Genomic DNA, 14,498 nt, shown 5'->3' on the forward strand with positions numbered 1-14,498 from the left:
TTTATTTACTTGAAAATGAAAACCTTATTTTGTATGCTTAATTTGTATTTTAATACTTAATTAGCTTTCAAATAAATATGAAAAGGAAATTTTTTGTTCTCGTGAAAAACCGAATGGTCTTTACATAAAGGCCTAATAGTACCCTTAAATGTGTGGTACCTCGTACCATAGAGAAAATAGAACAGAAGGAGTAACATCGACTTTATCGCTTATCTTTAATTCAATTATTATATTTTCTCTATGCGCGTACCTGTCACTGCTGTCACCTGCATACAAGTTTTTGTTAATTTGTTTGAGAGGGTTTCTTCATTGTCTCTATGGCAGTGTACTATCTTTAACTGTTACAAGACCTGATACTTTGAAATTTTATTCACAAATCAAACTTTTTTAAATGTTGTAGTGCATATTATTGTTTATACAGTAGGGCTCGTCTTCTAAAGCCACCATGTAGCTAGTGTGTATGATCTTGCTTACGTAGTGTGGTAAAAGGATTCGCAGGTAGGATAGGCCTTCCTGACATGGGCTGTGACGTAAACGCCCCTTCTGTGGCCGGACAGGGGGCTGAAAATGAATGACTAAGAATTACTACTGAATGGCTATAATGAAAGTTGCAAATTAAAAGAAATACAGTAATCAAAAGTATCTAGTATGTGTTTTTTTTTATTATGAGTTATTTAATTTTTCAGAAATGATTTGTCTTTGACGAACTATTTATCACTTAATAAAGTCAACAAGACAAAGCATTCAAATCTGATTTCTAATGCTTACGAAATTACACTTACAGAAAAGGCAGCAAACAAAGATATCCGTCAGAAGTAAGGAAGTTCAAAACACTGAAATCAGAATAACTAATTATGTCGTTCCCTCAAGACCATCCTTGAACCTACTAATTGTTATAAAATGGGGATAACCGACAGAAAACTCTGTTATTAGGCCTCCTCGTCGGGGAAGCTCCATCCCCCCCCCCCAACCGTCGAAGATAGGAGAGATTCGTCGGGAGATAAAAGAATAATATTTTAAAACGTTTAGGATATCAAAATGTTGGCCAGAATTGGGTAAGCCTATATAAATTGATAGTTCGAACGCCGATGAGATACAAAAAAAAAACCATCATCCTTAGGTCAAGATGCCCTGTATGAGCATATAGCGGCTTATTTTTATTTATTTATTTATTTTTTTTTTTTTTAATTTTCCTCCCGCGCTCAGGCCAAAGTATAACTGCATCCTGCCTGTCTTGGCGTTGCCCTTCAGTCGGGGAAATCCTAGCGTAGCCACTGCGCCAGTGTATGCAGACGCACACAGTCCTATAAGAAAATTGTTCAGTGTACGTTTGAAATACTGTATTAAACAAAAAGTTGCCAAGCATTATCTTTATAAATAAAATCAATTAGGTCTAAAGTAACTATAAATGTGAACAAGACAAAACATCCTGTGTTGACACGTCAAATCAAAACTATGAATAATACCAGAGACTGGTAGATTCTGAGACGAGGTGCGACGATTGCGTGTACCTACCCCACACACTTGTATTAGGCCTGCTTCAAGATTCAAATGTGAGAGGTTTCTCACAGAAAAAGAAAAATCATTGCAACTAAGAGCCAAACCTTGCAAGAATTAAAAGGTACCGTAGTGTCCCTTTTAATTCAATTCAAATTTATTTCGGAATAACATATTCATAGCATAAATTACATGAAAAAAAAAAAGAAAAATAAGTTCCAAAAACTATGCATTCAGCAGTGGCGGCGCAAGCGTCTGAATTTTGGGGGTGGGGTGCAATTGAGGGAAAAGGTATTTTTTTTTATTTCATTTTATTTATTTCCAGGCGCAAACAATAATAACATACAGTAACATAAAACATAAAACACTAGAAATATAAAATACATTAACATCAAAACAGGACCTGAGGATTGCTTTGAAAGCGAACTTAATTAATGTCTTTAAAAAAGCGCTCCAAAAGAACAATTTCACCATCAATTACAAAAAACAAAAAACAAAAAACAAAAAAAAAAAAGATAATTTTAATTAAAAATTTAGGCTATCAAAAAAATTAATTACTATTGCATATATACAATTATGTAATATTAATTTATTAATAAAGTTTTACAAGGACAAATTGGAATTAATATTAAAAGATCAATAGAAAAGGCACGGAAAATATTTACAATTAGATTCTAAATTAGATTCTAATCTAGATTCTCAAAATTAGTAAAATTTGAGGAGGGAAATTTGCAGGGGTGGTCCAGACCCACCTAAGCCCATCATGGTTGGGCCTGAGGTGCGAAAATTTGAGAAAATAGTACCCCTAGACGTCGGGATATGACACTCCCATATTGTAAAATTCATCATCATCACATCAACATTATAGTCAAAATGAAGCGCCAACAAGTTTCTCATGATCTTTTATTAGGGATTTCGGCGATCATAGAGATTTAAATAATCTGTGTGATGTACCATAGAAAATAAAACTTTAAAACATTTTCTTTGATATATTTACTTTACTTTACCTACTTCAAAGCCATGAGTACACACCCAGCTCACCATTATAGTAGAAATGAAGCGCCAACATTTTTTATGATCTTTTATCAGTGATTTTCGGCAATCATAGAGATCTAATTAATCTCTGTGTATAGAAAAAAAAAGTTATGTCCCTTCCAATGTGGAAAAATGCATTTTGAGAAAAGCGCAGTTAAAGATTTTTGGAAAATAGTAATTTTTATTAGCATACCTTCTTATGATAATATATTGTAATATATGATTATTATATTGTATTTTCTACATATTAATAGACTCTAAAATGGATTAAATAAGCCTTTGAAACCCTAAATTGTAAAAGTTTTCGGGGGCTTCGCCCACTGCTGGACAGTTTGGAAACATTTTAAGCGACGTTCGACCACGCCCACTTTGCTGTCGTCTAGGAAATCGGCCCCCTCGTCGGGGAATTCCCCCGCCACCTCGTCGGGGAATCCCCCGCCCCCGTCGGATATGCGTAGTACGTGAAAAATGATACATTCGCCGGTTTGTAGTAAACAAACCGATTGATATAGCGACATTCGTCAGTTTGCTAATTAATATTCTTCCTTAATTACTTTTCTAATTGACTTAGTTTCTTTTCAGAGATTCTACTCAGTAAGACAGCTTAAATTCACAAATTTTTAAACAAATCGATTTTTCCACATTCGCCACTACGTTATATATATTGTTCTTCACCCTGAACCGCAGACGGTTTCCCCCTTTTTTTTTTTGGCCTAGGGGTTTTTTGATTGTTGATTTTTGTAATTTTTTAACTTTTTTTTTCTGGTGTTTCTCATTTGTTTTTTATATATTTCATTGTACCTTTTGAATGTTGTATTTTTAAATTTGATTCTTGATTATCAAGTATAATGTATATATTATTGATATTCACTATCATTATTGTATTTATAACAGTTTAATTTTATATAATATATGTATTTTGTACCAACAAATATTTAATGTTTTCCAGTTTTAATGTTTTTAATGGCACTGTTATTTTTAAACTTTTAACGTAAATGTAACTTGTAATCTCGTGTAATTCAGCCTTTTGGCTGCGACTAAAAGAATAATAAAGAATAAAAAGGGGAAAAAAAAGAAAGAAAGAGACGATAATTGTCTTTTATACATTTTATAAGGGATGATCAGTGTCTTAGATGTATTTTTTGCTTCTAAAATTATAATAAAGGCACGCTCCACTCGAATCGTGTATGGGTAATTCAGATATTTGATGGGCAGAGATACCAGTATCTTGCTATAAGGTAAGATGTATTATGCTGTACAGAGATCTTTCGTTAAATTTATGCAGTTAATTTCAGGGGCGGATCCAGAGATGTCCGAAAAAGGGGGAGGGGCGGGACCGAAAGTGGGGCCGATCGACATAACACTACCCTAGGTGGTCCGAGGGCATGGCCCGCGAACTTTTTGTGTTCCAGATGACCGAAAATAATAATCTCTGAGGCGTTTGGGGCGATCAATTTTTTTCCTTTTCTTTCTGTCTTTTTTTTTTCTTTTTTACATTCCAAAAATGGGGGGGGGGCGGGGGTGTCGGAGCCGGCCCGCATTGCATTTCAACAATTTTCAGGCATCTTTTTGACTTATGAAATCACATTGCCGTGAGGGGGACCAGACCCCCTTAAAATATGTGGGGGAGGAGGACGAATCAGAACCTGACTGAGGCGAGGGTGCATACGTTTGTTTTTAGGATATGACTGGTTTTTCATGCCCATTTTTCGTGATTATGAATATTTTGGAAAATGAATGTTTTGAGCAGTGGCGTATTGAAGGCCTCCACCCCCTAATTTTATTTAATGGAAAAAAGAAAATTAAATTCAAATTCAAGTCTGAGAGTGTAATTTCCGGCCATCTAGAGTGCCCTAATCATAAGTTTTCTTACCTCAGTCCAACCATGGTGAAGCTGGGGTGGGTGGACCCTCAGTCTGTGAAAATACCTCCCTGGGTCACCTCTCTTTCGAATTCCGCTACTGTTGAGTTATTATAAAACTGAGCCCATTGTATACTAGGCTTAATATTAATTATGATGCGGCTATTGCAATTTTTACTTTATCAGTTATCTTCTCTAAACAGTCCTAAAAACGTTCAGTGCGCTACCTCCCAGGGGGATTGACACCCCCTTTCCCCAACAGGGTCCTTTGCGTCCCCCAGCCGTAGGGAGGGGAAACCCCACTCCCACTCGGTACGCGTACTTCGCATAACGGCCCTCCCCTTTCAAAATCCTGGCTACGTCCCCAGGCCTGTCTCCATCTGCTATGTATCTTTGGTATCCAAGGTCAATACATATTATACACATAACTAGAGTACCGTATTGCTACTGTCAGCATTCGATTTTCGCATACTCAAAAAAAGATGGAACAAACATTAAGAGATCTGGTATTTTCTGCCAGTAATCAGGTCATCAGAAACTTGCGGACAAGGGGTCCGACATGTCCGACGGAGGGGTTTAATATTCTACGACGCTACTGCACCCCAGACGCAAACCATCGTGTCTGCGTTTATCATTGGTTTAACTCACACAGACCCGACGCGACAACAAATGGCGTCGAGCTGCGTCGTACGACGCTGTCTGAGTTAGCATACTGATTATACACATGGCTATAGCATTGACTCTATACAAAGTGGCATATTCCTTTACAAAGACAAAAGTAAACACAAGATGCTATACATAAACTCATATTATGAGGCTAAGGAAGGGGGTGGAGTTGTTTTGTTCTTGAGAACAAAATCAGAGCTTAATTTAGTGTGACTACAAAAACATCAGAAAACAATTGAGCATTATTGATTTACTACTATGTAACACTCATTTTTATATAGGTGAAATAAATTATATTTTGAAGTAAATTTTAGAAATTGTGTTTCATGTGGTAATATGCAGTCTGCCGGCTTATTGTAAAAAATCATTTTCCTGCTCTGTAAGCAAAAATCATTTTCGCTATGAGTGTCGCGTCATGGTAATAACATTGATGATGACGACAACAATAATGATAAAGGTAATAGTAGTATATAATAGTAAACTAAAATAACAACAACAACAATACTACCTTCTCACGAAAAACAAAAAGCATCTCCCTTCCATGACAATAAGTTTATGTACAGCATTTTATCTGTACGTTTTGCCTTGAAGGAATTCCACCTACGAGAGAGCCATGTTTCAGTTCGATATGCCATTCTTGGCCCATATGCCTAAATATTGAATAAATAAATGTCATTATGTTATAAGCCTATATTATTAATAATGACAACAATAGTAGTGTACTAAGAGCTGCTTCTGTATTAATATTTTCTACCATAAAGACTATAAAATGTGTTTGTTCATTTTAGTAGGCCTAACATATGTGAGTTTTTATATGCAGTTTACAAAAGTTGAAATAGATTAAAATGACAATGGTTTAAAAAGGATGTGGTATATGGAGAAGGCAAAAATTATTAAAGAAATACTAGACATTAAATGAAGAATTAACAAAATAATGTCAACTTAATCTAGTTGTTTATATGTCTCAAACTGGTAATCAATATTTACAAACATAATTTGAAATGTATCACGCCACTGTGATTGAATGCTTTCTCTTCGTAAGCCTTTTGGCTTTCTTGATAATATTTTCTGTATAAAATGATGCCAGTTGACAAAATTCGTATTTGGCACAAACCAATTTTATAAGCCACTAAAATCTAAAATTCGATTATCAGTTTGAAAAACTGGAGTAGGAAAAAACTTAATCTATGCTATGTTCATGTTTACAATCCACGGCTTAAAATGAACGAAACTCTTTATAATCGAACAAGAATGTAAGTCAGTGGATATGGGAGGGTGAGGTTAGTACTGTATAACACTAAATAGTTTTTAATCCCTAAAATTTGACAACTTAGTAAAGGCATGCTTGCATTGTACTTTCGGTGCTTGAGATTTGATTTCCCCAATGACTTTGCTGGAAATTCCTCGACAGTTGTCCAAGCGGGGGTCCATGAATCCCCAATGGGGGGGGGTGGACACCGCTAGCACCGCCCTGAAGATGCTCAACTCAGTCTCAATATAAGGCTTTATGAAGTGGAGTGGTTTTGGTCTTGAGAAAAAAAATCAGAGCTTAATTGTGACTTCATCTCAGCTGCTACAGAAAGAACAGAAAAAAATTGCTCATTATATTGATTTACCAAAGTGTGATGCCTCAAAACGGAAAGGTGGGATTGAGGCAGCTTGTTTATGGGTGGTTAAATGGTACATCAAATGTATATTGTGAAAAACATTTGCACTTTGTAAAAGTTCAAAACAGATTATACGACAATGATTAAAAAAGGATTTGGTATAGGGAAAAATGGGGTAATTATCAAAGAAATGCCAGACATTAAATGGAGAATTATCAAAATAATGTAAACTTAATCTAGTTGTATATATGGCTGGAACTGGTAATCAATGTGTACAAGCTTTCTTGATATGCTCTGTATAAAAAGACGACTATTGACAAAATTCGTATTGGCACAAACCCACTAAAATAATGTCTACAACAATTCGATTATCCGTTCGAAAAACTGGAGTAGGAAAAAATAATTCCAACCTATCTATGCTATGTTCATGTTTACAAAAACACTTTTCCAAAGTAATCCTCTGGTAGGCCTAAAATGAACTAATCTCTATATAATCGAACATAGGAATGTAAGTCGGGATATATACTTTAGATTTGAAGCTTGATGTCGTGACGATCAGTGCGGAAATGAATATTAAACATTGTTATGAATGGTTTGAGGAAATGTATATTATATGAATTTAAAGTTAATCTCCTGTGTTTCAATTTATTTGGTCATGGTAATGGCGATGTACTTATAAATTGCATAATACGAAATCTTCTTTATGTGCTAAGAAACCACAGCTCAAGTGCACAAAAAGAGGAAGAATTAAAAACAAAAAACAAAAGAAAAGGAATCAAGTTCAGAATTGAAATAAAGAGAAAATATGGGATTTGAGCCGAGACTTAAATGGAGTCAAAGATGAAGAGTCACGCACAGTTTCGGTAGTGGTTCCAATGCTTCGGAGCAGCAACAATATAAACAAGAACGATCTACACGTTCTAAGGTGACCAATAGGACAGTTAAAAATGGTAGATGGAGATGAGATAGACTAATTATGTACTGTGGGCGCAAACAGCAAAACGTAGTGAAATTAGATTGGAGATGTAGTGAAGGGATGATTTTGCATATTATTGATTTTGATAAGCTTTCTTATTAGAGATATCTCTATAGACATATCTGATTAAAATTAAGATATAATAAAATTAAATAGAGCTTCCTCTATTGAATGGCAATTCGACTCGCCATATAATACTGATTGATAGCTGCAGCATCATGGGTGATTCTTTTATTAATAATAATATATTATTTTGTACATTGTACATTCAACACTATTCAACTTCGCTCTATTACGGTCTATGCTCTTTATGAGCTTTAATAGATCACGGAGGAATAGGCCTAATATATTTTTTATTCCTCCATGAATATATTTATGATTGAAGGTCGCATATATTTTTATTATGAAAGAAAGCAATAAGCCTAGCTGAGTTTAACACACATAATTTGATCTTCTATTATTTATCACACAATTTATTTTTATAAGCTTTTTAGTTAAAAAACAAACACGTATTTATAACGTAAGTTCTGATAAAATAATGTTGAAACCGTTTGTTTCAACACTAATGTTTTAATGTTTTAGGGTTCAATGGGCCCATCCGGATCCGTAATGGACGCCAAATACGCGGTAAACAAGGGGATATATTTTAAAGAAAAGTTGTATTGCATGATAATCCCATAATTCCATAAACTAATAATTGTGTTATGGTATGTGTTAGTGTCTAGTCACGTTTGAAAAAGATCCTTAAGAGCTACATTATTGTCATTCAGAATTAAAGATTTAACGATAAGACATATTGAAATGTAGGATAATTACTCAATTGTATAACATCAGTATAAATAACGAGGAGAACATGGTTTTGTGTCAGTTGTTCGAGCGCAAGACGGAGGCAGTAACTCGAAGTCGATTATCACCCCAAATCCTGTCAAACAGCTCTTCCAGACATTGGTAGGTTATTGGTTTACTATTATTCAATGATAGGCTTCTTTTATCTATACTTGCCAGCAATGCCGTAGCCATGATTTTCAAACAGTGTGGGACAATAAGATTATAAGGGTGGATCCACTTTATGCGTAAATTCAAATAATGTGCACCCATTTTTTTAAAATCTTATACCCATTTTACGACTCATTTTCTTAAAAGGTGACCCATTTTTTGCAAAATATGAGAAATCTGGACCCATTTTTTAAAAAGTGGACCCATTTTTTGTTGAGCACCCAGTATAAAATTTGTGTTGACTGTCCCAAGTGTCCAAATAGGTGGCTAAGGCATTGCTTGCTAGATTAGATTTTACGTCCGGGGTCCACCCGCTAGTTATAAGCACTATTTATTAGGTCCACTGTTCATAAGGTCATAGGACCGTTACTATGGTTCGGTAGTAATGTGAAGCGAATAAAGCCAGGCTCCGGAGGGGATGAAAAAATGACATGTTGCACATCTGGTTTCTCTGAAGCTCTTGTCACACGGTTAAATAAGTACCCTCGAAATGATTTCGAGGATTTTGTTCCCTCGAAATATTATTTCGTTTCCTCGAAATAGGCCTAGTTTAATATTTTTTCTAACCAATTAAGGGCTCCGCTTGATAGTCTCCAGTCACACTATTAAATTGTGTTATAAATAAGTTGTCAACTCATAGGAATTGAGTTTTAGGGACAATCTAATTAAGAGTCTATCGATACAGGATCTATTCCTATGCAGGTTCCTACCATTACGCAAAGGTCTATACTTTCTGCCATGTAATTGGCTGATGATATTCAGATGTCATCAAATATTTAAAGAAAATAGAACATATTCTATTCCTTTCCCATCACGTTGGATACTCAAGGGAACGATAGGTTAAAACAAGGGTCGCAGTAAAATCACAGACTCAAACCACGTACACCCCATTAATCTGTTTTGCCCTGGGTAGATAGGCCTATTTGAAAACAAAAACTGGCCATGTGACACAAAAAGCATATTTGACAAAAAGCTCATGAGAACGGTTAATGAGAAACAGATTTTTGAATATTTAAAAACCGGCGTACGATTAAATGTTATTATATTTTTTATAATTTCCTCTATCAAGGCCTATGATTTATCTGAGGCTCTATAGATCCTGCAGGAATAATAATTTAATAATAAAATAACATTGCAACCGGTGCTGCAACTTTGTGTATTTCTGACAACCTAACCGCAACGTTTACAACGCAAATGTTTCAATAATGTTTTATGTGTGCTGCGATCGATGGGCCCATCGAGGTCCGTAAAACATAGTAAAAAAGAGTATAACCTATATAGAAGAGTTTCATTAGATGACAATCCCATAAACAAAACTAATATTTGTGTTGTTTATGAGGTGCTTATAAAAAAAACCTTTGCTAATTTGCCTAGTCACATTTTGAAAGGCTCCCCACTCTTAAGAGCTACCGTACGTGATTATTCAGAAATATTCATAACAAACATTTTCAATTACAAACAAAGATTTAACGATTTAACATAGGCCTAATTCCTCAATTGAACATTAGTATTAGTATAAGGAGAATAATATGATTTTGTTTCAGACTTAGGTTGCGAGTGCAAGAAGGCTGTAACTCGAAGTCGATTATCATTCGAAAGACATATTTTGTTCAACGGCAGTTCTTCAAGACAACTATAGGTAGGTTATTGGCTTATTTTAATTATTGATATAGGATTATTTTATTACTTCAATTGTCTTTATTTATATATGCAAAATGCAAAATACTGAAAAACAACAATGCTGTGGGAAACATTGGCTGGATCTCGGTAGAGATAAAAGTTTTACTAAGCAACAGCTAAAAAGTAAACGTACCGTAAGTAAACAGCCAGAAATAGAACTAGAGCTTTCGGACAGCACTAGTCCTCCTTCCTTTGTGGCGAGCGAGTGATGGTAGAAAAAGCCAGATGAGTGAGTGCGAAGTCATGCAAGCATGTCGGATTAGTAACAAATATTATAATACTTAGTATTAACAATTTATCAGTATCATGTTTTATTTATTTTATTATGTTATAACATAAAAGATAGGCCTAGTTGTTTTCTGCTAACTTACGTGTGGCACATCTTTACACCTTGCAGAGGTTTGCCAAGTCATTAAAACCAAACAGAATGATCTTTATTTATTTGAGAACTCGAATGATCCTTTTTTGAGTCATCTGTTGACTTAAGACGACATTTTGAAAGACATCTCTAATTCTGTTACTGTGTCTTATTTGCTATAACACTCCCTCACTCTAATTATTGCATATCAGTGTAGTTTACATACAAAACATTGGACACTCAATAATCTTAACTTAACGAAGATTTACCCTAAAATATTATTTTTATGCCTTAATTTCCTTTAAAAATGTTTGTGTTTTATGCGCTGAGTCTACTAGCAAATGGCAAAACATACATGTATGCCTCAGAGTGAGCCAAAGGCAAATCATTACAGTTTCTCTACTTTCTTCTTATTTATATTAGAATACAATGAAGACTTACTTAGTACTGTGTCTCTGCTTGTCGGCACTGGCGTATGTAGGATTTTGTGAGGTAGGTAAACTAAACAGAGGTGGCGTATATTTTGGAGGTTTGATTTGGGGACTGGAAATTTGCCGAGGAAAATAAATTACGCTAAAAATCACCTCATAGTACCTAATTTTTGCTATAACACTCCCTCACTTAATCAGATTTTTCCAATCATTAAACTTTCGCTTCCCCAATCATCCCCCTCCTCACAAACTCCACCTTGGCCCTCTGCACTTTTCCACTTAACTTTTGCACTGCGACATTTGTGGTTTAATGTGATCCATACACGACTGAAAGCCAAACTGCTCTTATTCAGGTAAAAAAAAATGAAAAATATGAAAATTGTTATTCCACTCTTCTCATCCATGATCCAACAAATTTAAACTTGTTACCAAGGTTAAAATAAGCTAAAACTGCGTTTTAATGTTGTGATTTTAAAAAAATATCCCTGCTCTGGATTACCCCATTTTGGGTAATACCACCTACAGCATCATAATTATCCCCATCATCATCGTCATACCAATTTGAGAATTGAATTTTTACCACAACAAATATATATTATGTAACATAGACATTGTAAGATAGATCAACATCGGGTCGTAATTACAACGTGATGTATGCATTGTATGTTGTTTTAATGTGAATTATTGGGAAAAGCATGTGTTTTACAAAAGGCTTGAGATTTTAGAGGGCTAAAGTGAGAGTTGGAGCTTGGGTCTGAAGGCATAAATGTTACGCCAGATGCATGAGATTTGGTCGTGGTCGCCATCAGATCCCCATCACTCATCATCATCACCGTCACTGGACAACAGCATCCCCATCACCCGCCCCATCATCAAAATCATCATAATAAAGATTATTATTCCTTATAAGGTTTTTGGGCATGTAATGTCTTAATAACTATCATTTTTGAATGATTTCAGACGCAAGTTTGCACAACTGGAAGTGGGACTGAAATCCAGCAGACAACAAGCTGGTTTGCTAATGAACAATCGATCTTGGTTGAGCAATTGTTGGATGGAATACCAGTGGTACCCCTTGTTAAGGTTGTGCATGACTACAACAATGTAAGTAAAACAAACCAGCATGTTTTAGTCTTTTACCATTTTACCATAGGCATTATAAATTTGCTTATTCTTCAAATAAGCAAATGTTTTCGGTTATTATGTATAAATTACATTTTTTATATTTGTGAATTGGTGACATTTTACAGTAGTGGGTAAATTGTTACCTGTTGCCAAACTACTAGTCAATTTTGGCCCTTTTTAACATGGGCATTTTTTCATAATTACAGAAGTCAATTTGCCTACATTTAATTGTCACGTGGCATTTCAATCACATGGATAAGGCTATTTATTTATATTGTATTATTCTCTGTAGGACCGGACATATTTTCGTCGTTTCAGTACCAGTGAGTGTTTCGCAACAACAACACACTTAGATCTAAATCCAGTAAGTAAGATTGATTGATTGTTGTTTTCTAAGATTGATTGCTGTTTTTTCTACCGAAACTAATACCGTAAAATGACCTAAGGCTAAACAAAAATTGTTTGTTTACCCTCCTCCACCCGCCCTAACTCACTGAAATAAAGAGGGGCGGAAAAACAAAATAATTATAGATTTTTCGAATAAAATTTGTAATCATTACCATTATTTTTACTGTGTTGGTTATTGATGGCATTAGGCCTAATCCTGTATTAACATTCTAAAAGTTTTTCAATATGCCTCTCGTACTTTCAACAGCCCAGCTGAAAAGGCCTCTGCCACTGTCGTTATGGACATAGGAAATTCATAAGGAAGAGCCTTAAAGGCAATAATATCAATCCACTCGCTCAGAGAATCCCGTTAGAAAAATCGAAGGAAATAGAAAAACCTTTAAAGTTTACAAATGCTGCATCGACTCCAAATTTGGGCCCAGTAGAGTAACAGCTATTAGCTGTCACTAGCCAGGAGTTCCATACCATTTTACCCCTTACGGTGGCCAACTCTGGGGCCTTTTGGCTATAACGTGTAGAAACAATGAAAATACTTCAACGTCAGCGGGTGGGCTTCCTCAAGGAGGATCCCAAATAAGCCTTAGCCAGGGCCTCAGACCTTTTTGTTGCAGCCCCTACCCCTGACAGACTCATCATTTTGGCAGTGTTAGTACACATCAGTGTGGGCCAGTATATGCTCCCCAATTTTTCTGACAAAATTTAAAATTTCCTTACTGAAATAGATTTTTTAAAACTATTTTTAGGGATACATTTATGAAATCGATGTCACCGATGATTCAATTAGCCCACCACCTACTTCTGCGGCTTACAGTATGTGTATGGATCTAACCATTCCTGTTGCTGGTACAGTTGAGCTACCGATAAGCGGTGATGCACCTTCCGGTGCACCATATTATTATTTTTGTGACGATTACGTATTTCACTTCATCTAGAACTCTGATGGGTGATGTGCCGAATTGCCATCTTAACTAATAATCAGATATTGATGATAAGCATGAAGTAATAATATTATATCTCTAAGAATATTCATGAAATGTTAAAATGAATAATACACAGATTTGCAACAACATAGAACTCTGCAGATAAAAAGGAATTTGTCTAGCAAACAACATGTTTTTAAAGTTTAAAGTTATAAACTGTATTATGTATACATATATATATATATATATATATATATATATACACATATATATACATATATATAGTATAATTTTCATTATAATATTGCTTAGTATAATTTTAATTAATTTTTTTCATAGCTGCTTCCTCTTCTTGTTTTTAGTTATACCTTATGTTTAGCTAATACATTACCCATGGATGAATTAATTCCACCATGCATTAACTATAGTAATGCTTTCCCACAGTCCATCACTTGGTCATTCATTGTTCACCCTTATCACTGTTTATTTGTACATATACCAATAATCCTTTAGAGTATGCCGACTTGCTTTTGACTTAAATACTGTATTGTTTTTCACAAATTTTGACTTAACTACTGTATTGTTTCTCAATATTTATATATGTATACTGTAGGCCTATATATCAATTATTAGATATCAACATCTTACCAATGCACGTATCATTGTTATCCTTTACATAGCCGTCATAACATATACATATGTATGATCCAATGGTGTCTTTACATTCAGCATTCTCATCGCACACATCTAAATCTTCACATTCGTTAGAATTCGTACAAATCGTCCCATTGCCATAAAACCCTTCGTTACAATGACAAATAAACGATCCTTCTGTGTTACTGCATGTCGCATTTTCGTTACAGGGAAATTTGTCGCATTCATTAATATCTGCAAAGTAATTGAAATGTTGCTTACTTATGAGTTCTCAAGAAGGCGCC

The 14,498-nt window shown here is 34.9% G+C and overlaps 1 protein-coding gene across 2 annotated transcripts; it reads left to right on the forward strand.

Moving 5' to 3' along the window:
- Nucleotides 1-8,498: 8,498 nt before the first annotated feature.
- LOC117114097 lies at nt 8,499-14,116 on the forward strand. Of its 2 annotated transcripts, none has more exons than XM_033257640.1 (6): nt 8,499-8,590; nt 10,183-10,270; nt 11,097-11,168; nt 12,068-12,211; nt 12,525-12,596; nt 13,384-14,116. In XM_033257640.1, the coding sequence occupies exons 3-6, from the start codon at nt 11,106-11,108 to the stop codon at nt 13,570-13,572; spliced, it is 468 nt and encodes a 155-aa protein (XP_033113531.1). In that variant the 5' UTR covers nt 8,499-8,590; nt 10,183-10,270; nt 11,097-11,105; the 3' UTR covers nt 13,573-14,116. The 2 variants fall into 2 exon arrangements, with proteins under 2 accessions (XP_033113531.1, XP_033113530.1); XM_033257639.1 differs by having other exon boundaries at nt 10,183-10,277; nt 11,100-11,168; nt 13,384-14,115.
- Nucleotides 14,117-14,498: the final 382 nt, after the last annotated feature.

Source organism: Anneissia japonica, unplaced genomic scaffold, assembly GCF_011630105.1.
Source record: "Anneissia japonica isolate Jap-2015-1 unplaced genomic scaffold, ASM1163010v1 scaffold288030_len866700_cov218, whole genome shotgun sequence".
Lineage (NCBI taxonomy): Eukaryota > Metazoa > Echinodermata > Crinoidea > Comatulida > Comatulidae > Anneissia > Anneissia japonica.

What these genes read in the sequence shown, in the direction of transcription:
- LOC117114097 (XM_033257640.1), top strand. Translation starts at nt 11,106, where the DNA reads ATGAAGACTTACTTAGTACTGTGTCTCTGCTTGTCGGCACTGGCGTAT. An exon ending in CGTATGTAGGATTTTGTGAG is followed by an intron (nt 11,169 to 12,067) that starts GTAGGTAAACTA and finishes GAATGATTTCAG; the next exon opens with ACGCAAGTTTGCACAACTGG. An exon ending in CACACTTAGATCTAAATCCA is followed by an intron (nt 12,597 to 13,383) that starts GTAAGTAAGATT and finishes AACTATTTTTAG; the next exon opens with GGATACATTTATGAAATCGA.